General features: G+C 34.5%; 1 protein-coding gene across 7 annotated transcripts in view; it reads left to right on the top strand.

The window, feature by feature from the left end:
* The window catches only part of NCOA1 (nuclear receptor coactivator 1), a 209,816-nt gene that overhangs the window by 172,485 nt on the left and 13,218 nt on the right, over positions 1-24,113 (top strand). For all 7 annotated transcript variants that reach the window (XM_033124418.1, XM_033124416.1, XM_033124419.1 and 4 more), the window contains 6 exons: positions 3,597-3,714; positions 5,032-5,200; positions 6,259-6,573; positions 14,296-14,397; positions 16,277-16,679; positions 23,189-23,363. In XM_033124418.1, coding sequence (XP_032980309.1) covers positions 3,597-3,714; positions 5,032-5,200; positions 6,259-6,573; positions 14,296-14,397; positions 16,277-16,679; positions 23,189-23,363 — 1,282 coding nt within the window. The remainder of the gene's footprint in view (positions 1-3,596; positions 3,715-5,031; positions 5,201-6,258; positions 6,574-14,295; positions 14,398-16,276; positions 16,680-23,188; positions 23,364-24,113) is intronic.

Below are 24,113 nucleotides of genomic sequence, written 5' to 3'. Positions count from 1 at the left end.
TACTTTAAAAAATCTATTTTAATGTCCCTGCTTTCAAGGTTATATTTAGTGTGTGGTGCCTATTAGTAGGCATCTTTTGCCATTCCAAAGGTGTAATGAATAATATTATGTAGAGATAATTTACTACATATAAGAGTATATCTGAAATACAAGTTCTGAGTAGAATTGCTAAGTCGAAGGGTAGATTCTGCCAAATAGCCCTTCTTAGATGTTATACCAGTTTGCACTCTGATAATGTTCTTCTTTCCACACCTCCTTGCCAATATGTTGAATTATGCTCTTTCTCATCTTTGCCAATCTGATGCTTTTATTTTTTTTAAATATCTCAGTGTAGTTTTAATCTGTATTTCTTTTGTGAATTAAGTTGATCACTTTTCAATTATTTTTATGTGATTTGTTCATATTCTTTGACCATTTATCTCTCAGGTTATTTGGTTTTTATCTCTTGATCTATAGGAGTTTTTTCTGTACATTAGAGAAATTAGTCCTTTATCTACATCATATTTTTAAAAATACAACACCCCAACTGCTGTGCATAGTTACTGCCAAATGTAACACAAAACTGAACCAGAAACCTCCTTACCAACAGCTGAAGAAAATTAACTGTGAACATCAGAATCACTGGATATGGAATTAACTGTTTGAGGAGTAAAATGTGCAAAAGCCACTACCATGGTTAGACACTGCTGTCTATTTTGTATGCAGAAATTTTTTAATAAGTTTTTTTTGCCGGGTTTAGTGTGGCTAATGAAAATATGTTCTTCACTGAGCTTTAAATGAAGAATATGTGATGTTGAGCCCTTTGCAGAGATGATTTAAAAAAACAAAGAAACTTGAATAGCTTTATCAGGGCACCCTAAGGGTTTGTTTTCTACCCCACCCCCTTCAACTGCCTCCCTCCAATAAAGGGACTAGTTGATACCTTGATTTCAAATGCTTCCTTTTAAAAATTACTGTGCCTGTATTGTGTTACGTGTATACATACTTATGTTTGTGATAGAGACACAAACATGACCAAAAATAGTAGGATTATTCCCTGGACAAAGAAAGATAACTTGCGTATTTCCTAAAACATTCCAGCAAATCCTCAAATTTTTTATAAAAGTCTGTTTCTAAAGGAAGCCCTAAAAGATTGAAGTGGCTTTTAGAATAAAAACCAATTTATTTTAAACATACAGCCTATGCAAACAAAACTTTTAATTGAATCAAAGTTTGATTTGTTTGTTTGGATATTTTTTTCCCTAGTCACCAAACTTAGCACTTGAATCTTATTTTGTTTTGAAAATATTTGATCCAACTTACTTTCTTAACATTTTTCCCATCAAGACTAATAAAATGAGATACTGTGTCCTATAACTGAGTCAAATAAACTACCTCGTGATACTCAGCATTAATGATAGAAGGCCATATAAATTTTCTTTGACTGTTAAACATTATTAATTTTGTCTAAATTAGATTTCTTAAAGGGAATATGATTGCATGGAGCAGAGCAATAGGAAAGCTTTAGATAATCTTCTTTGTACAACTATCTGATTTAAGTAATGACATGAATCAAGTGATTACTTTCCCATCACTGTTTATTGTTGTTGTTTGTTTTTGCTTACAGAATTCTACAGAATCCTACAGAATTCGATTTCTCTATCATTTGTCATGATAGAGAAGATAAGTGTAATTGAACACTATAATTTTTGCATTTAGACGTGAATGTGTTTATGTTACTTCTACACTTTATTCATGCTAAATATTGAATATATTTCCCATAAAAGTGAATCTAACATTTTCTGTAAGTTACAAATTATCAATATCCAGCACTAAATACATTTTTTGAGGCATCCTAAAATCTACTTATTCTCCATTCATTAGAATGAATAATTCTTCCTACTTATGTTTTCTCTTAAAACTCCATTTTCAGTTTTTAAAAAAGTTATAACTTTGTGCAGTGACTGGTGGTTACTACCGTGTTTCCCCAAAAATAAGACCTAGCCAGACAATCAGCTGTAATGCGTCTTTTGGAACAAAAATCAATATAGGACCCGGTCTTATTTTACTATAAGACCGGGTCTTATGTAATATAATATAATAGACTGGGTCTATATAATATAATGTAATGTAATATAATATAATACCAGGTCTTATATTAATTTTTGCTCCAAAAGACGCATTAGAGCTGATTGTCCAGCTAGATCTTATTTTCGGGGAAACACGGTAGACTTATTGTGAAAACATTGTAAAGTGTATATATATATCGAATCACTATGTTGTACACCTGAAACTAATATAATATTGTATGTCAACTATACTTCAATTTAAAAAAATGTGTTCTCAGGCTGCCATAACAAAATACACAGACCAGATGGCTTAAACAACAGAAATTGATTTCCTCACAGTTCAGGAGGCTAGAAGTCCAAGGTTAGGTTGTTGGCAGATTTGCTCTTCTCTGAGGACTCTCTCACTGGCTTGCAGATGGCTGCCTTCTTGCTGTGCCCTCATAGTCTGTTATCTGTGTCCTAATCTCTTCTTATAAGAATACCAGTCATAGAACCCACCCTAACAACCCTGTTTTAACTTAATCACCTCTCTAAATACAGTCACATTCTGAGGTACTAGGGATTAGAACTTCAACACATGAATTTAGAGGGAGTACAATGCAGTTCAGCTATTAATGACCATTAATGAATATATGTTCATTTTACAAATTAAAAGCAATCATTAGAAACCTTAAAAGGAAATAAAAGTAATCCTTAATCTCACTACCTGAAAATCTACCAAGGATATATAGTCTACCAGAATTTTTTTCTGTTAATATGTATGAAATAGTTTATGAAAATAAAGTTATCCTGAACATATGGCTTGGATTATGGTTTTTCCCTTTTACATTAACAGCACATTGTAAATATCCAAACCATAATTTATTTATGAGTCCCTAAATTTCTAGAATTTAGGTTATTTAGTTTTTTCGTAGTATAAGTACTGCAGAAGTAATCGAAACTTTTAAAAATCTGACACAAAAACTGTCTAAAATGCATATGCTACTTTCTTTCATTACAAAACCTAATTCAACCTCTTTTTCACTTGCCATTATAAGCATCAATTATACTGTAATTATACTGTTATATTTTCAGATTAACAACTATAGAGCTTTGTCCAGTTACTAAGTGACCCTCGGCTGCTATGCCCTTTAGTTTCTGTTCCTATGTTTTATACATGTTTTATATTTTGCTTTCAGCTCTCATTTCATGATAACACTCTCCCTACTTACAGCATATTCTAATGTGCTATAGACTGAAAAAACAGTTAACCAAATGTTTATAATTATTTTAAATAATTTCTGAAAATGTCTGGAGTGATTCTCTTATGGTAATGTCAATTATGTGCAAACTTTTCAACATCAGATTTTCTTTGAGTCACAGATCTTTTCTCACTTTGTCATTTTCTTGTTATTTGACCACATTCTAGATAGTTTAAGTTGCTGGATAAGTGACATTTGTATCATTGAGGTAATATTTTATGATTGAAATCTCACCTATATATTACTTCTGAAAAATGTTGTCATTTTATCTTCTATTATAACACTGACTTCTTACCTTTTTAAACAGGATTACCTGAGCTGGAATTGGAAGCAATTGATAACCAGTTTGGACAACCAGGAACAGGTGATCAGATTCCATGGGCGAATAATACAGTGACAGCTGTAAATCAGAATAAACCAGAAGAGTGAGTAATATATTTTGTGTTTTATAGAGTATCAGTTACCAACTTCTACAACAAAGAACTACTTTTCCCAAAATAGATTCCAGTCTACATTCGTATTTTGTGAGATGTTAACAGAGGTGAATGATAATGAAAAAAAGGGTGAGGGAGGACACAGTTAAACAGATTTATTTACTGCATGGCTGCAAGACTAGTGTATATTGTAATTACTAAGAGATTGATACAGTATGCAGCCATTGGTTTATTTTTCATCTCTTACTTTGCTTTGATTCATTACCATGAAATTTCTGGGACCTGTGGATGAATTGGCCTCAGTACAACAATTATGTTGCTCTTTAGCTTTTAGTTATATAATTATTTTGTCCAGCTTTTCTCTTTGTTTGGAGCAAAAGGGTATAAGGAAAGAAGGTACTTTCTACATATACTCAGTGTCCCATCTTGATTCGAATTCAACTTCTGATCAACACTGATAGCTCTATTCCATAACATAGAGTACATCTCACATATAGCAACCAGAGGATGTCTTGATAGTATTGAATGTGCTTTAAAGCCTGAACTGTGAACACATGAACTGTGTTCCCATTTACTTTCCCCAAAGAAGAATCCTTATATTATTGTATTAGTATTACTAGTGTTAGTATTTTTCTATATATTTCTAAGTTTTATGCATCATTTGATATCACTTTGGATTAAACTACGTATTTCCTATATGTAATCAACAACTTGTTTTGCTTAACACTGAGCGTGTTTCATTGTTCTAGTTTGATTTCTTTTGTAAATGGTAATCATCTCATGTTATCAATATGATCTGATCATCGTTGAAAGTTAGGTAATATATGTACTATTTTGGTTATGGTTCAATTACCAATAATTAATACCATCCATAGAATAAATAGAATAAGTAGAATAAATTTTAATATAGGCTAAATGACTTCTTTCTGAGTTTTTAGTTGATTCTTATTTTTTACTTTTGTTAAAAATTATTTTCCCTTTCTTAACTGTTTGGTTAATTTTTTAGGCTATTTCTGTAAGCTAACGTGAAAAATGTGGAAACAAAGTTCAGTGATTGATAAAATAATGAAAAATATGTTCATAAATTTGTGCATGTTAAGTGTATCAGAGAATTTTCTATTAGGTTGGTGCAAAAGTAATTGGATTTAAATGGTTAAAAATAATTGCAAAAACCGCAGTTACTTTTGTACCAACTAAATAGAACTAGATTTGTTATATTGTGTGTGTGTGTGTGTGTGTGTGTTTGCATTCTTAAGATTGAATACTTATTTGTTACACAGTCTAAAACTGTATCTTTTGATTCTGTAGACAGTGTATTAGTTCACAATTAGATGAGCTTCTCTGTCCACCAACAACAGTAGAAGGAAGAAATGATGAAAAGGCTCTTCTTGAACAGCTGGTATCCTTCCTCAGTGGCAAAGATGAAACTGAGTTGGCTGAATTAGACAGAGCTCTGGGAATTGACAAACTTGTTCAGGTATTTATTACAGTTGGCATTACTTAAATGATTCATCCCTGAGAAGCTAGAAAAAGATTTTTAAGCAAAGTTTTTCAGTGTTGTTCTCACGGTGCTTTAACTGTTTTATAATTTACCCTTATGAAAGTTAACAAAATATTTAATAGTTAATAATGGGATTTTTAAACAAAAAAAATATAATAATAATAATTAGGAAGTCTTAGTCTTTCATTGTGGAACAGAATTTTAGAAGCTCTCCTTAGAATGGAATCCAGATTTATGTCGTCACTCCTTATTAGGACTAAATTTATCTTTTATTCATGCTGGTCTTCAACCTATATTTTCCATGGTATTTCACCTTACAGGTTAGTATTTTTCAGGCTGTGGAGTTATACAATCAATTTAGTGCATCATGACCAGCATTTTTTTAATGGAATAGAATAGTGCAAAATACAAAGTATCAGAATGTATGGCCCATAAAAAGGGGAGTTATGTTTCATGAAACTCTCCTTTTAGTTACATACACACACACACACACACACACAGACACACACGTCACAATTTAAATTATATATCTTACAATGAGTAATTGTCAAAAAGTTTGAAAACCATAACTCTGTGCCATTCTGTTAGGTCAGCTATGAATTTTTTTCCAAATAAGATAAAAACAGGAATTCTGTATTTGATGTAGAAAAATTCCTGATTTATCCCTCCTTTAGGAATCTACTTCTATGGTAACCTATTAAATATACAGTTTGCTGTTTCTTAGGCTTTGCAGTGAAGTTCTTTTTAAACCTTTTTCCTTCATTTCATTGATTTAAGGCCTTTATTTTAACTGTTACCATTTTTCTATTGAGATTTTTCAATGTCTCAGTTAATCTGTTACTCCTTTTCACAGTACCTTTCAGAGGTGATTCCTTTAGGTAGTAAACTTCTGGAGAGCTTCATGAATTCAGCATGAATATATTATGATGAAACTTTATAGAGATAACATGCTCTTAGATCCCCAATTATATAAAGAAGTGTGTCACTTATTGGCAGACATTTATTGATAAAATGTCCTGGCTTATTTTCTATAGGGAGGTGGATTAGATGTATTGTCAGAGAGATTTCCGCCACAACAAGCAACCCCACCTTTGATGATGGAAGAAAGACCCAACCTTTATTCCCAGCCATATTCTTCTCCTTCACCTACTGCCAATCTCACTAGCCCTTTCCAAGGCATGGTCAGGCAAAAACCTTCCTTGGGGACTATGCCTGTTCAAGTAACACCTCCCCGAGGTGCTTTTTCACCTGGCATGGGCATGCAGCCCAGGCAAACTCTAAACAGACCTCCAGCTGCACCCAACCAACTTCGACTTCAACTTCAACAGCGATTACAGGGACAACAGCAGGTGAGTTCTCTTGTTTAGCTGTTGATACTTTTGAAAGGTATGTGCTCTCTTTGTAATGAGACAGTCCGATTGCTACAATAAAGGTGTCAAGTCTATTCCCAGAACCTTTATGAAAGACTCAAAACACCATCCTTGGTCTGCTAGGATAAGAAAAGGGGACACTAATTCATTTCATCACTGCTGGCTTGTAACAAAGTACTTCCACACCTACAATGTGAAAGCAATTTAGTTTTATTTTTTGAGATAAATATTTAGGATGAACATCGTACAATTATTCAATCAATAAACAGAAACACAGCTTAATTTATAAAGTAAAGTATCAAGTGATACTATACTGTTCATGATTGTTGAAACAGAAAATGAAGTTTATTTTTGTTGTTTGAAGTTGGAGTGATTGAAGCCTACTGATGTTATTATATTAGGAGAATGGAGGAAAGGATGGTTTGGGGTTGTTGGGAGTTGTGGGTGAGTTAAATCTTCTCTCTCATGACAGGTAATGAGAAGGTATAGTGGCATAAATATTCAAGATTGTATAAGCAGCAAAAATCATTAGGAGCTAAAAAAGCAAATGGTTAAAAGTATATCTGGGAAGTCAGACCGGGACTGTAGATTTATGCTTCTTGTTATTAATCATTTGTTTATGTGTGTATATTGGCTTTGGATTTTATTTTTTAAGTATTTAAAGAATTTTTCTGGAGCCTTACTAATTCAGGAAGGAAGAAAAAGAAGATGAAATAGAAAGGGCAGTATGATGATACATTAGTTATAAGAGTTGGCCCTAGTTTCAAATCCTAGTTCTAACCTTAACTTAGGTGGTTGACAATCATATTACTTACCCCTTTAAAACTTCTGGTTCCTCATCTATAAAAAGAGTCTAATAACTCTTTTTATAGAGTCTAATAACTTTACGTCATAAGTGGTTTGTGGGTTAAATGAGATTAAAGCATCTAAAGCTCGTAGCACAATACCTGGCATGTAGCAGCACTTAATAAATACTAGATATTACTATAAAATTGTATTCAATAAATGTAATAAATAATATAAAATGTACTTACATTTCACTTAAAAAGGAGATGAAAGGGAGAAAAAGAAAGGGAGAAAGACAGGGAAAAAATGTTAATGGTAGAATAACAAAAAAAAAGTTTTTCAGTGCTGGGATGGAGTAAAGGATTCAAAGAGGAATTAACGGAAGAGAGGGAAGAAAAGAACAACAAAGGAAGAGAATAGTGATATGTCCTGAGTATAGGTTAAGGATAAACTACTTCTTGTTACAACTTGTCATTCATCATTAGATAGAGACCATAAAAATAGGAAACGCTTAATAGTTCCCCTGTATTTAATTTTTTGTAAAACATATTTAGAGGGACTATCTTAGGTACTGGAAGGAATACAAAAAATAAAAGATAGAGGCAACTTTCAGAACTTACAGTCAGCTTCGGATATTTAAAACATATATACCTGAAAAGTTAAATAACAGTGCCAGCACAACAGTAAGTGATTAAGTGCTAAACCAAAAAATAGAGGAAAGTATAGGTATGCTAATTTCTTCGTTCTACAGGATAGAGTTCAGTAAATATTGTCTAAAGTTAAAGGTTCAGCGTGCAAGGCTAGCTTAACAATCTAGGTCAGGTTCGTGGATAGATGAAATGATAATTCATGCTTAGTTCAGAAAAAATTGTTTTTACTTTGATTTGCTCCTAAAGCAGCTGATGAGCAGAGTAGCCATGCAAAGGATGCAAATAGGTGAACATGGCTCCTCATTGCTTCCTTTAAATATTATGGACACATGTCCAAAGTTGGAGCTGTTGGTGGCCCAACAGAGTGAAATATCCATCAAGTGGGAGAAACACAAAATTTGGGGCACGCTATGTTTTAAGCCCCCAGATATGTCAATACACAAAAACAACTTACACCGCCACGTAAGACAATAACTACTACCTGACAAGGCACATTATCCAGACCTACTCTTCGGGTTCCAGGCCATTACTTCTTCTGTTCAGCAGTGGAGCACTCAGTCCATGGTGGCTTTTGCACTGTAAATGCTCAGTCTTCCACGTACGTCCACTTAAGGGCTCTCATGAGAAGGTCTGGCCAAAGCTCATCTCGGTCCTTGTCTCAGTTCAGATGCTTTCAGGAACAAGGACAGAAAAATGACCAACTCAATAAGTAAAACAACAACAAAAAATATTTTGACTCAAATACTGAGATGATACAAAATAGATAGGTCCTGGTGTGGTTACTTCAGAGATTCAAGGTTGTTATCAAGGACCCAGGTTCTTTCTATCTTTTTACCCTATAATCCTTGGCAAGTAGAAAAATGGCTACCATGGTTACAAACATCACATGCAAACAAAACTATCTAGCAGTGGAAAAAGGGACTCTCTTTCCTATGCATCTGATTTTAAAAGCCATGAAACTTTTTCCAGAAGGTTCTTGTTTCTCCTTTCACCCGCCCCCATTCACCCTCCCCCCAAAAAAAGGGGGGCGGGAAACTTCACCTGTCTGGCTAGCCAGAGCTGAGTCATGTGTATACCCTTAACCAATCGCTGGCAAGGGTTAACTTAGATATGTGATTTGGGATAGTTAGCTGAATAAAATCTTTTTCTGTCATCAAGGAAGAAGAGGAGAATAAATGGCTGTGTGTTGGCAATAACAGTAGCTGATGAAATCAAGAAATTGAGGTTTAAATATATTTAACGTCATATAGGTAAATTCACAGTTGGCATCAAATTGGTGAACTAAAGTGGAACATCTACCCTTTCTCTTGCCTTAAATTCCATTAAATGACAGATGGTATATTTTAAGTAAGTTCATATCAGTGCAGACAAAAAAAAAAAGAGAATACCATCGTCATACTAAAAGTTTTGAAATATATAGAATTTTGAAATATAGAAAGCAAATGTGAGAAACAAAATTATCATATAGAAATAATACAATTTCTTGCATAGAAAAATCCAAGAGAATCTACAGGGAATTTAAAACTAATAGCGATGTTCAGCAATATTTCTAGATAAAAGATCAAGGAATAAAAATTAATGATAATTCTTTTTATTAACAACCAATTAGAAAATTTAATTTCAAAATATATCACAATATGCAAAAGTTAGAAAATTATAAATCATAATTGAAAGTCAAAAAGGAGATCCAAATAAAAGATATTTGTGAATCGAAAGACTATCATAAAGACGGCAATCGTTCTGAAATTAATCTATAAATTTAGTGGAATTCCAATCAAACCCTCAACATGGAATTTGACAAATAGATGCTAAACTCATTTTGGAAGCATGAATACAATCTTAAAGAAGAATGAGAATGAACTTGCCCTACAGATAGCGAGATTTAAAACACAACAATGTGGAACTGGCATAGGGATAGACAGTTCTACCAATTGGAACATAATAGCCCAGAGACACACCCAGACTTATATAGAGACTTAGTAAGTGACAGAGGTGGCAATCAGTGGGGAAAGGATGGTCTGTGTAATAAAGGCTTGTACATTTGACTGTCCATGGAGCGGGGAAGTTAAATTGGATCCTTATCATACTATAACACAGAAATGAATTCCAGGTGTTTTAATGACCTAAATGTGAATATGGGAAGATCGCTATGGCCCTTTAAAAAAAAAAAAAAAAAAAGGACATAAAGGAAAAGGTTGATGTTTGCACTAAAATTGACAACTTCTCAGTTACCAGATGCCATAAGCAAAGTTAAAAGACAAGCTACAGACTCAGGGAAGTTATTTCAGGGAAGATATTTGTAATCTCATATAACAGAAGGTTGGTATCTAGAATACATCAGATTCATAACATGCTGTTTTTAATATACTTACCTCACTTGATTGATATTATCTGTTTATTTGTTGGTCATATCCTCTCCTTCCTTCTTCCCTCTTGCCAAACACTCAGGAAGTTAGCACAGTGCTTGATGATTTGAGAAAAGAAAGAACGGGATATACTCAGGTCTACATCATAATTTCTTTTGAATGGATCTTAAGATCAGTTTAAAAGCATATGGTTTCTTGACTTTAAGTGTATCCCATTTACTGGGATATGGTACATGAAGAGTAAAAGAGTCTAAGATTTTCAATTCGATTTTACAGTTGTGAATAATCCCAGTTGGCAGATAGGAGGAGGACATCCTGGGAAACCAGTATAGACGCATTGGTTGAGACTTTCAAAAAATGAAGGAAGGAGCTGGTGATTAAGAACAAATGCAAAGTTAAAGCCTTTAAGTATAGTGCCTGCTTACATCTCAAATAAGCAAGACTCAAGAAAATATACCCGTAATACCTATAAAGAACTTGTAAAGCTTTTTTGGGAAAAGGACAGCAGCAAAAATGGGTAGGCCTACTGCTTATAGAAAATAGTGTAACACTGGCTGATAAAAGATGCAATTATTCTGTTCAGTTTTGTTTTCTTCTCCAGCAAGGGACATGGTCTCCATACTATCAAGAAAAGAATAATATGAAGAGGGAGTAATGGTCAAGACAGATAAAGAAATATGGTATACTTAGGCAAGTCCAGATAGTTATGTGTTAGGGTGCTAAAGAAAGGTATAGATCTGATGTAAGAACCCCTCTTGATAACCTTTTATATATTATAGAGAATAGAAGTGACCAGAAAATAGAACTAACATCAAAGACCAAAACTACAGAGAAGCAGATTTCACCTACAGATTTCTGGCAATGAAAACTGCCTGATAAAAGAATATTCTTCTTTAAAAACTTTGTCTTGTAAGAATTTATGCAGTAGCTGTATCAGGGTTCTCACCCTTAGCACTACTAACATTTTGGGGCTGCATGATTCTTGTTAGTGGAGGAGTGAGGGGCTTTCATGCATTGAAGACTATTCAGCAGCCTCCCTGACCTCTGGTGGAAACCCCTCCCTAAGTTGTGACAACAAAAATATCTTCAGACATTGCCAAATGTCCCTTGTGGGGCAGAATCACCCCTGGTTGAGAATCTCTGGACCAGATAATCATCTTTTAGGTTTACTATAGAAGGACTTTTGGCTCAGGCATTGAAAAAACATTCCATTCAGACAGACGAAGTGATAGCCAGCCTGAACTCTGTGTGTGTGTGTGTGTGTGTGTGTGTGTGTGAGAGAGAGAGAGAGAGAGAGAGAGAGATTGTGTGTGTGTGTGTGATGTGTATGTATAGACTGGGTTGTACTCTTCCACTGGACACAAGCCGCACATTTTCTTTTGACAAGGAGCCTTTTGACCTGCCCTTGATAGGCCTTTGAATTTGTGTCCCCAGCTCTAAGAAGTCCCAGCCTCTCTTCCCCCAAAAAAGATTTCTAAGGAGATGAAGGATATGGTGATCCTTTTGGGAAGACTTCCTTGGAAGAAGTAGAACTTGACCTACTTGCTAGAAAATGGTTGCATTTTAGTAATCAGAAGAAGCAGGTCAGAGTGAGACAGTTATACACACAGTAGTCAAGGGGAGGAGAAAATGAATAAGAGTTATTTCATGGGCAGAAATAATCATTTTTTTCTTTAACAGAAAGTACTTGTAGATTACTGCTGTTTAGAATAATTCCTTCTACTTCTAAAAATAGCCTATTTATTTTCTAAGGTTTTTTTTTTCATTTTCACCACTTCTCAAGCATCTTTCCTCCATCCCACCCATTTCATCTCACAGTATCTCACAATTCAAATAATATATAAAGCTGTAAATTTGGAATCCCAGCTCTCATTCCCCGGGCAATTTTACTTCTCTGCATCACTAAGAATTAAATAAAGTATTTTCACTTGTCCTCATTGCCTTCTCTTCTGTGTTATACTTACTGTTCGTTCTGCTGAAGTTAACTGTACCATTCTCCTTGCCACCTGGCATTGTCACCTTTCAGAGTCCCATTGAGCTCACTCCTGCCTTGGTCTCTGCTGTCATGTCCTACGCTACGTTGTTAGTTGCTCCATTTGTGCTGCTGTAGATGTCTGTATGTATGCGTTACAGCACTTGTGTGTTGCCTTGTTCTGGATTGGCCTCTGCCACGCAACAGAGAATTCCCAGAGGACAGAAATTGCTCACCTTTGTAGCCTTCACACTTTATATACTATCTTGCAAATACTGAGTTTTTTTGATAAATCTTTGTCAGATTAACAGTTTATTCAAACTCATGTCCATGGTCTGTTAAGAAGTATGTAGATGTGAGTACTTAAGAGTCCCTTTGACTTTTAAAATCATAAGGTTGGTATTATTTTTGAAGTAATGCCAAATGTTTTCTCCTATTTCACAATGCCTGAAAGTTGTAATTTTAATATTTAGATTATATTGAGCTTTTCCCCCAAAATCAGTTTGTTTTCTGGGAATCAGAAAATGAATGAAACCAGAATTAAGAATTGAGCTACTTAGAGGTGAGAGATTTAATCACTGTTCACAGCTCTTGGATTCTCTTACAAAACTTTCATAAGCTTTCTAGTTGCATATAGTATATTAAAATATATTAATTTTTATTAAAATATAAGATATTAAATATGTTATCTTAATATCTGATATCAATATATTTTATAAGTTATTTATAAATTATGAGGTACCATATAAACACAAAACAGTATTGATATTATTATTACTATTATCTCTCTGGACAGCTTAATTCATACAAAATTACTGAGCAGGAAAGTATTTAAGCTATAGATTTTATAAGGCGGTATCACCTCCAAGGATGCTTGTTTTGTTACCTGATAAAAGTTAAGGCATACCTATGACCTAGAACCCTAAGCCTGATATAGACAGCACCTTTCAAACTAGCATTCCATAAAAGATTATTCTAGAGATAATGTTAATGGCTACATGTCAGAAAAAAAGGTTTGTGATAAATGCGTGGCACAGTATATCCCCTTCTTGGAGATCGACAATGTGCTTTGGCCAATTAAAGTCTCATAGAATTACTGCAGTAACGAAATCTGTTTCACCTTATGTAACCCATCGTTTCCAATACTTAATACAACACAGCATGCTATTTCCCGGCACATCTATTAATATCCTGCAGAACAATGTTCTTTAGAACACCAATTTGGGAGATGCTGGTCTAAAGTAATTACTTCTTCCAGTTAAATAAATAGTCCGTTTTCTCAGACCATTTGTTTCTTACATAATTCTCTCCAGCTCATGAAATCACATTGGATTTTTCCCAAATATGTACCCATTAGATAGGCATTCTCCAAGTGAGAAGTACCTCAACTTTTCCATTCGTCTTCTAGACTTTTTTAGAATGTACCCTGTTGTATACTTACTTTTTTATTCACAATAGTTTCATGACCTAGAACTGTTTCTTTTCTTTCTCTTTTGCACTTACCTGAAATCACTAAGTATTAACATGTTTTTAAAAGTACAATAAATGCATGTGTGTGTATACAGATATATTTAGTGGCAGAGCATTTATGACAGTGTTTAAAAGTAGAACACACACACATAATTCATATGCACATAGGTATATACACACGTACATATATGTAGGTGTGTATATATGTATGGATGTATGCCTATGCATATACATGTATGTACGTGTGTGTATTCTACTTTTAAATGCTCTGCCATATTTAATGTTCTGTAGGCAGGAAATATTTGATAAATGTTAGGAATTACCAGCCTTTTGGCAAATAAACATGGGAAATAATCTTACTAAACTTGTTAGTAATCAATAAAATGTTTGTGTTACCTATAGGGGCTGTGCTATGTTTGTATGTAGAAACGTATCTCGTTTTTCCATTTTTCTCTAGTTGATACATCAAAATCGGCAAGCTATCTTGAACCAGTTTGCAGCAAATGCTCCTGTTGGCATCAATATGAGATCAGGCATGCAGCAGCAAATTACAGCTCAGGTAATGTGAGAGAACCAGGCATTGTTTGTACTCTCTAACCCAAGCTGTGTTGACTTGAATATCTTTAAATGGTCTGTGAGCTGATCTTTTAATGATGTTTCTTAGTGTAGCTCTCTTCTAGAATGAATTTATAATGAACTTGTGATACCCCTTACTGATACTTGATCAAAAGCCGAGGGTTCTTTGTTTTGTTTTATTGTTATTGTTGTCATTGCCATTAGATACCAGCTGACTAAGTAGAAAACTCTTACTACTGTACTAAATAGTATCAGTAATAAGAAGCCTAAGATAGGAGACTGTGTGAATCATACCTGAAAACTGATCCAAAACCCAGTTATATTGCTGAGTTATCTTAACTATCTTGTGTTCTCTGAGCATCAGCATTTTCTATGTTTTTTTTAATTTGACAATCCTTGTATATGAACCCAGAGCCATTGGAACTTTAAACATAAAAAGAACTGGGTAGCCTTCTTAGTGTTATCTAGTACTCACTCCCTGCTTAGCTTCCACACATACTTTAATATTTTTGCTTCAACCACTTTTTTATGTTTCCTTAACCTAGTTTACACAAAAATTTGGGAGATGAGGGATTTTAGAGAGGATTCAAACAAAACTCTTCTTTTCTCCATAAAGTGGACCTAGATGGATTTGGGGCAAATGTGGAAAGCCAACAGTAACCATAAGGGTAAATATTAACAGAAAGGCTGATAAGCAATAGATACTGACATCTCATGGATCCAGATTTGGGTTTCTCTGTCTTATAAATCTCAGTGGTTAGCTCATGCAAGGGTAATTAGATTATAAGGAAACAAGACCCTTTTTTTAGAACTCACATAAAGTTGATTTCTGTCAGAAAGTTACATGTCACAGTTTTTCTAGGTTAGACTACATTTAGTTAGCAAGTTTAATTTCAGTGGAGCCATATGCTTTAATCATTTTCTCAATCTGAATTGACATTTTCTGAGGAAGGCTTTATTGACATGCCATATTGCTTTGCAAATTAGACCAAAATGTAATTTCAACCTAATTTTACCACTTCTTTCTTCATTCATAATATTATAGCTATTAAAACACTTACTCGAATGCCTAGAGTAGTCTTATACTACAATGATATAAAATAGCTGGTTTCATTTATTTCTGTTTAGTATTTTATTTCTAATTAATTATTTTCTTTTTAAGCAACAGTTTATTTGGCATTATGGATTCTGGATTTCTGATTTTTCCTTTTATAATATATTTGTAGGTTTTTCTCATTGTTAAAATAATACATGTTCATTATAGATAAATTGGAAAATACAAAAAAGTATATGTGAAGAAAATTAAAATCACCTATAATTACATTTTATTCATTTAAGTAAACTGGAATAAATGATTTTTAGTGAGAAAAGGGGGAAACTGAATTTCTCCATACTAAAAACAGTAAATTTTTTGGAGATGGAAAAGAAAAAAGTCTCATAATAACCTAATGTCAGATAAGATAGAAGTCATTAAGCACATTTTCTTTCTTTTCTTTATGGTTTTCATGTTTCTTTTAACAGTTTTCATGGCCTGTATTATAATACTAATCACTATATACTTTCTTTGACTTTTCTCAGTTTTGTGTGTGACTTTTGAACATTTAACCCGTGTTAGTGATCAAATATTGTTTTAGCATTTCTCAACTATCTTTAATCTATAAAATATATTTAATTCATTTTCTCTCCTGTAATTATTACTTGAGAGGTTTTTGTTCCTTTTCTGTTTTATTTTCCTTTGTACACTGATAATTGCTACATGTTTTGTTGTCCCAAGCGACTAGGCTTTATCTGGTAAGCGTTCCAAAATAGGTAATGATTATGATAATAATATTAATAAGTAAAGAATTTTTCATCCTTTGCAGCCACCCCTGAATGCCCAAATGTTGGCACAGCGCCAGCGGGAGTTGTACAGTCAACAGCACCGACAGAGGCAGCTAATACAGCAGCAAAGAGCCATGCTCATGAGGCAACAAAGCTTTGGGAACAACCTCCCTCCCTCATCTGGACTGCCAGTTCAAATGGGGAACCCCCGTCTTCCTCAGGGTGCTCCGCAGCAATTCCCCTACCCACCAAACTATGGTACAAATCCAGGAACCCCACCTGCTTCTACCAGCCCATTTTCACAACTGGCAGCAAATCCTGAGGCAACCTTGGCCAACCGCAACAGCATGGTGAACAGAGGCATGACAGGAAACATGGGAGGACAGTTTGGCACTGGAATCAATCCTCAGATGCAGCAGAATGTCTTCCAGTATCCAGGATCAGGTATGAGAATCACAACTATGGTGCTCTCATAAGTATACCACATACAGGTCTCTCTTCATATGAGTTTCTGTTCAGTGACATTGAAGCAGTGTGCTAAACAAGAAGGACTCGACCCGGGAGTCAGGAGGTCCAGGCTCCAGACTCAGCTTTTGCCACTAAATGCCATGTTTCCCCGAATATAAGACCTCGCCAGGCAATCAGCTCTAAAGAGTCTTTTGGCACAAAAATTAATATAAGACCTGGTCTTACTTGACTATAAAACGGGGTCTAATATAGCATTAGTATAGTATCGTGTAATATAATACCGGGTATAATATAATATTTAACGTAATGTAATGTAATATATAATATAATTAATATAATTTAATATAATTAATATAATATCAGGTCTTATATTAATTTTTGCTCCAAAAGACACATTAGAGCTGATTGTCCGGCTAGGTGTTCTTTTCGGTGAAACATGATGGTTGAATGGTTTGAGGCTTCTCTCTCTTTGATAGCTAAGATTATTAAATTAGAGGATCTATAAGGACATGTCGGACTCTGAACTTTGTAACATTTTATGTGCAAAGCCCATTCTCTCATGTTTTTACTTTCTTTCATGGATCCCTACAAGAATCTATTGAAAGTCCAGTTCAGACAGTGGGTTAGTTACTCAAAGCTTGGCTACAGTTTTTTCATTATGTTGGAGATTTTGTTTGATAGTTTACATAAAGATAATCAATCTTCATAAAGTATCTCAGACTTCTCATTGGCATCACCACTCAGAGCTGCTTAGGTTGTAAGCTGTTCCTGCAAGATTAGGCAACTTTCTGCCTTCTAAAAGGTTTTTTTCTTTTTTAGTCTTTCATTTGCACTCTCTCTCTTCCATTTTCTTTATCCTAAGTGCTGATATCTTTTTTTACTTTTCTTCTATCTCTTTGAGCTTCTAATAGGTAGTAGCAGTAAAACATACTTGATTAATCCACCATGTTTAATCAAACTTGGATGCAAAATGAATGGCAAATTCCTGAAAAAATTTGAAATAAATGCCTTGATTTTGTAAATGAAAGAAAAAGTAAATTTTAAGCTATTTAAAAATGAATTTCAGTGAGAAGGCTGCTGTTTGACTTGAATAAAATGGTGAAGTTATATAGAGATTTTTCACATGGCACTATACTTACCAACTTACACAGCCAAATCAATTTAGACTTTTCATTCTTGTGGCGACAAATGCTAAAATCCTTGGACTATTAAATTAAGTATCTAGGGAGACTTATATCAGGGAGCACCAGAAATCTCTAAGACATTTTAATCAAAATTATGCCACATCAGTTCCTTTGTCCTCAAGACTATGAAGTCATCTTTGGCTGGTTTATAGCTCTGACACTATCTGTGTGGGCAGCAAAAGGATTATAAATCCATATTTTAATTATAAGGTTATCTGAACAGGAGTGGCCTTCAAAAGAGTTTTATTTCTTGCAATTTCTATATACAAAGAATTTGACAAGGCTTTTTCTCTTTAACCTAAAGAAGTACTTCCTCCAACATTAGAAGACTTCTGTAGTTATATCTCCCTATTCCTCTTCCAAAATGGCAACTTAACCAAAACAGCAAATAGATTCTTAGCACTCATGATATTGATTGCAGAGCCTTGAATCAAAAGATTTATCTCATTCATTGGGGCGGGGGAGGGACCAACAACTAACTACAAGTCAGCCAAACATTAATAAATTCTCCTAGGATTTTTTTCTCTTATGAAAGTAAAAATAGTACTTCTGTCAATATTCAGTCGTGGTCTTTAACACCTCCTTCTCTGGAAGCGAAGAACAGAGAACTTCCTTTCCTGCTCCCATTCCTTAACAAACCCACCGGAAAGGCAGTGCTTCAAAGCCCCAGTTCCGATGAAGTTGACAAGATTGATAAAAAATACTTTTCACAAAATAAGAATTTTTCTTTGGTAAAGCCAGCAGTTATACTTCAAACAAACCCCCGAAGCAGGTACATTGGAGAGAGTAGTAATTTCATCCAGTTGCACAATGAAATGAAATGGTAGAGCTTTCAGTTCTTCTATGAACTGCTTTAAAATAATAGAAGGAAAGTTGTTAGTTTTTCTGGAGATCAGAAGAACGTTTAAAGATGAAATGTTTGTAATTTCTTTCACTGCTCTAAGTTTTAAACTTGCTCAAGTATGATCAGCAGTCTGGTAGGAGGCTTTAAGACCAGGCTTTATGTTGATACAAATTCAAGTTCTAGAAAAGTTCCAACCTTTCAAAGCAAGCCTTCTCAAAAAACAAAAACAAACAACAAAAAAAGCCACCACATGTTTTTTGTAAATAAAGTTTTATTGGAACACAGTCACGCTCATTAGTTTACATATTGTCTATAGCTGGTTTCACACAACAGAGTGCAGTAATTACAGAAATCTTATTGCGTGCAAAACTGAAAATATTTATCTGGCCCTTGGCAGAACAAATTTGCTGATCCCTGTGCTAACTGATGACAGTTATACCAAAGGTTAACTACGCTAGCTTTGCTTTAGCGTTTTGCTTTGGCATCTTGCACCTAATATAGGCCCAAAGTAGATGAAGGAAACTGTAGGTAAACTGTTACAGAGTATGCTTCTTTATTTCTGAAAACAGAAAATTTTTCTAGACTATCATGCCATGAAGATGAATGCACTACGACAAAGACATTTAAAATTCATTTTATACTAAAGACACTATTCAAAGTAAATATGAGGGATTTTTTTTTAAGTTTTTGTACCCACTTCATGAATACCTTGAAGCCCATCCAGAGCTGCCTGTTCTGTGAACTACACCGTAAACATGCTACTCCGCTGACTCCTCCTCAGTGATCCCATCAACTCCTGTGGCTGCAGTGACCTCTTCGTGCTAATGACTGTTCTCTGTCTCTAAACCGGATCTCTCAGCTCATGTGTATAGCTGCCTACGGGACATAATTGAATTTTCCACCAACACCCCAAACTCAACTTGTCCAAAGCTAGACTCCTCACCTCCACTTCCCCTTCCCTCCATTTCTCAGTGTTCCAGCTATAACAAACTTTTCAGGTTCCAGGAAAGAGTACTTGTCTTGCTCTCTTTCACCTCTAGGCCTTTGTATATCCTGAACCCTCTGTCTAAAATACCCTTCCCTCACCTGTCTCATTCCTGTTCCTTTCTCAGAAGCCTTCTCTCATACTCCCAGTTATAAGCACTCACCACCATCTTACAGCCACTTGTTAACTTAGCTGCCTTTCTTTTGAAATAGCAAGTTCCTTGAATGAGTAGCGTGTGATTTTTTAATCTTTGTTTCTCAAGTGCTTAACACAATGGTCTAGGGGAGAGTTGAAGAAATAAATGAAAGGAAAGATGAATCTTAATTCTAGTTGCTGCTGTTAGATTGCTATGATGTATTTATGATCCAACAGGGAGAATTAACATAGTATAGGCAAAGATGGAATAGTAGACTTGTTAAACTAGATTGTCTGGTTCAAGGAACCCAAAGTACTATGTAGTGGCAGAACTGGGACTAGAATTGTAACTACTTCTGTAATTCGTTATTGACAGGCTGGTTCTTTCTACTAAAATTAGGTCATCTGATAAGGAAAACATGGCTACTTAAAATCTGAGATAAGGCCAGAAAGAACTATCAATAAACATGTCGATGTACTTGGAGTCTCGTATTTATTGTTTACTTGGACCCCACAGAGTAATATCCAGAATGTGATAAGTATCTTTTCCCCTTCACATACAGACATTTTTCTGAAAGAAATTATTTCATCACATATAAGGTTCAACATGCATTAAGAACAAACAAGTGGTTTTTAAGTCTCACAATCAAAATAGTTGAAATTTAAAATGTAGAATTAATGCAAAGACAATCAACATATATGAAGAAGATGATGGGAGAAAAAAACCCACCCTGTAGAGTCATAAACAGAAAAATTTTTTTTCTCTGTATATTCAAAGTCAAAATTATTTACCAGAGATTAAATTACATATGTAGGAAGCAGCAAGGAGAAAATATATAGCTTTATTTTTACAGTCTTAACCAAAACAAAGAAAAAAGGTAAACATTTAATAAAAGAAAAAAACTATAGCAAGTCTATAATTGGCTCAACTTGCACAGAAAATTTAAAATTGTGCCTATAAAAAAACAAATGTGAATAAATTAACTACATCTCTGACCAGATTAACCAAACCAAAAAAAAAAAAGAGAGAAAACTTATATTAACAATTACAGAACACAGAATATTATATACTATATTATACTAAATTGTAGGTAATCAAATTGTGACATTCTTTTTTCTGCACTTTTATAACTTTCTCTACCTCAAAAGTATTTAACTGTGAAATGTAATTGTCAGGAAAAAAAGAAAAAAAATACAAAGTGCTAACATAACAAAACATAAAAAGAAGTTCATTTTTACTTTTTTAAATTGTTATAAACTTCCACTTTTGGCCAAGATGGAGTAACAGGGACCAAATTTATTCTCCTATCCAAAACAAAAAGTCAAAATACATTTTAATAAACTAGTTCTCCAAACTGCCCAGTCTTTGCTGAAGGCAGGGGGAATCCACCAAGAGCAAGTGGTTTCCTGACTTGAGGCAATGGAGCTGGGAGTCCAGGAGAGCCAAGGTAGCTAGAAGTCTCAGGGCACAGTACCAGAGAAGAGAGAGTCACAGAGAGAGAGAACTACTGGGATATGCAGAGGGTCCAGCTGACAGCTTCAGCTGAGAAAGTGTGCATATGAGTGTGCCTGTGTGCGTGTGCCTGTGTGTGTGTGTGTGTGTGTGTGTGTGTGTGTGTGTGTTCTGTTTGTTGTATGTACACAAACCAAGGCCAGGGAAAACACCTGAAAAGATTAGAGGGAACAGTCTTCAGAGTTCACACAGAACCAGTTCCTCTTTCCACCAGCCAGAAGAGAAAACTCATAATTCATGGTGTATCAAGCAGAATACTCAGAAGGGTTTTGCCTCAGTAATGGGCAAGAATAAACCCTGCTCTTGTCTCATTAGGCACAAGACCCAAAAGAATTAAATTGTGTCCTTATAACCTAACCATGACTCAGACAAATGTCAGAAATATTTAAAGGAATTTTAAAAATTGAGCACCTAACAAAGTAAAATTCACAAGGCATGAAATCATTTTTTAAATTACCAGGCAAACAAAGTAGCAGGAAAGTAAAACCAATTATGAGGAGAAAAATTAGTCCATCAAAACCAACCCAGAAATTACACAACTGATAGAATTAGTAGACAGATGTTAAGACAATTATAAATTATACATTTATTCTGTATGTTCAAGAAGTTAGAGGAAAGCCTGAACATGTTAAGTAAAGGTATGGAAGAAAAAATAAATAAATAAATCAAACTTCTGGAGATGAAAATTATAATGTCTAAGGTGAAAAAATACCTTGCATTGGATAAGAAGCAGATTAGACATTACAAAAGAAAAACGAGTGAACGTGAAGATACAGCAGTGGAAATCAGAGAGAAAAAGACTGAAAAGATAATTCACTCCAAATTGATCTTACAATTCAATGCAATTTCTATCAAAAAATAACATGCTTTTTGGATAATTGACAAGCTTCTCTTACAATTTATATGGAAATACTTAGAGCAGCTAAAACAATTTTGAAACAGAAAAACAAAGTTGGATGCCATAGACATATAGACATATAGATCACTGCAACAGAATGATTGACTTTTATGGTCAATTGATTTTCAATAGTTAAATCATTATCCTGAATAAAAAGAAACAAACTACTGATAAATGCTACAGAATGGTTGAACCTCAGAAATAGTATGCTAAGTGAAAGAAGCTGGAAACAGAAACACCTCAGGTGATCACATTCATATGTAATTTCCAAAAAAGAACAAATCTGTAGAGACAGAAAGCAGATCAGGGGAGGTAGAGATAGGAGCGGGATTTACTACAAACAGGCACAGGAAATATGGAGGTGATGAAAATGTCCAAACTGGATTGTTGTGATGGTTGCACAACTTGATAAATTTACTAAAAATCACTGAACTGTGTAGGTCAGTGGTTGAATTTGATGTTATGTAGATTATATCTCAATAACACTTAAAAAAAAAAAAAGACGGAAGGGAAGAAGAGCCTACACAGATGACTAAGGAGTAGTGGCCAACAAAACACTCATTTTCCAATTCACTCATGTTCTTATATTTTTCCCTTTTCAACTTATTTTTATTACACGAGTAATCTGTCACTTATGTTCATATATGTTTTTTACACTTAAAAATTCATGTAAGCAAAATAGTACAGGAAAAAAATCATATGTAATCCTAGTACCCAAATCAGCGTCTGAGAATGGCAAGCATTCTTCCAAACTTATATGTTTGTTTATCCATCTGTTTATACTAAATTTCCTGCCTTATTTTGAGAGACAGAAATGTTTTCCCTACTCTGTTGATTAGGTTATCTCTAAATATATTATAATAGATCCTTATGGGGTTAATAAATGTATAGCGTATTCACATAAATTAATTTGTGTCAATTTGCAGGAATGGTTCCTCAAGGTGAGGCCAACTTTGCTCCATCTCTGAGCCCTGGGAGCTCCATGGTGCCGATGCCAATCCCTCCTCCTCAGACTTCTCTGCTCCAGCAAACCCCACCTGCTTCTGGGTACCAGTCACCAGACATGAAGGCCTGGCAGCAAGGAGCGATGGGAAACAACAAGTAAGGGACAGTTTTTACATAGGAGCATCCCTGAAACCCTGTAAGAATAGCCATTCCTTCACAGTCTCAGTGGAAGAGTATTCACTACTGTTATTTGCAAATTCAAGGAAGTGAATTTTATGTTATCAACAAGGAAAACTAAAGATTTTTAAGGCAAATTTGTGTGTGTACAAGAAAGAGAAGTGGTCTGGTGGCCCCCAACCTTTTTGTCCCACCCCCAGCACACCAGAAGAATATGATCAACTCCCGTGAATAACAGAGCTTCCCTAGGACAGATAGAGAAATGGGTACTTTTTAAAAAGTCTTCCTTTATAAAACACTTAAAAATCTAAAGCAAAAGTGGCAAAATGTTAGAATACAATAGAGCTGAATGTAAACAGGTTTCACTCTTCTCAGTATGTTTTAAAGATTTCATAGCAACAACAAAGGTTTTTAAGGCTTCTTGGGTCGTTCCGCCTTTCCCAGCTCTTTGAATCTAGATGTTCACTGGCCTCATCTTGCTCATTTTGTTCAGAATTATCTCACTAAAGTCATTTTTTTCCTCCAAATTCTGGCTGCTGAACTTTTCACACATAATTTGAGTTTTATAAGGGTTTTAATTTGGTTGTGTCTTGGTTCTAATGACAGGGAAACCGTTTGATCTGACAACATAATAAGTAAGGCAGTTAAAATTGAAAACTTAAGACCATATTCTCTTAAAGTTCACCGAAAGGTGAGAGAGGAAATCTTCCTGTTAGAGAAGTAGGTAGT

This window comes from Rhinolophus ferrumequinum, chromosome 13 (assembly GCF_004115265.2).
Source record: "Rhinolophus ferrumequinum isolate MPI-CBG mRhiFer1 chromosome 13, mRhiFer1_v1.p, whole genome shotgun sequence".
NCBI lineage: Eukaryota > Metazoa > Chordata > Mammalia > Chiroptera > Rhinolophidae > Rhinolophus > Rhinolophus ferrumequinum.
This window is presented reverse-complemented; position numbering and strand designations above follow the sequence as displayed.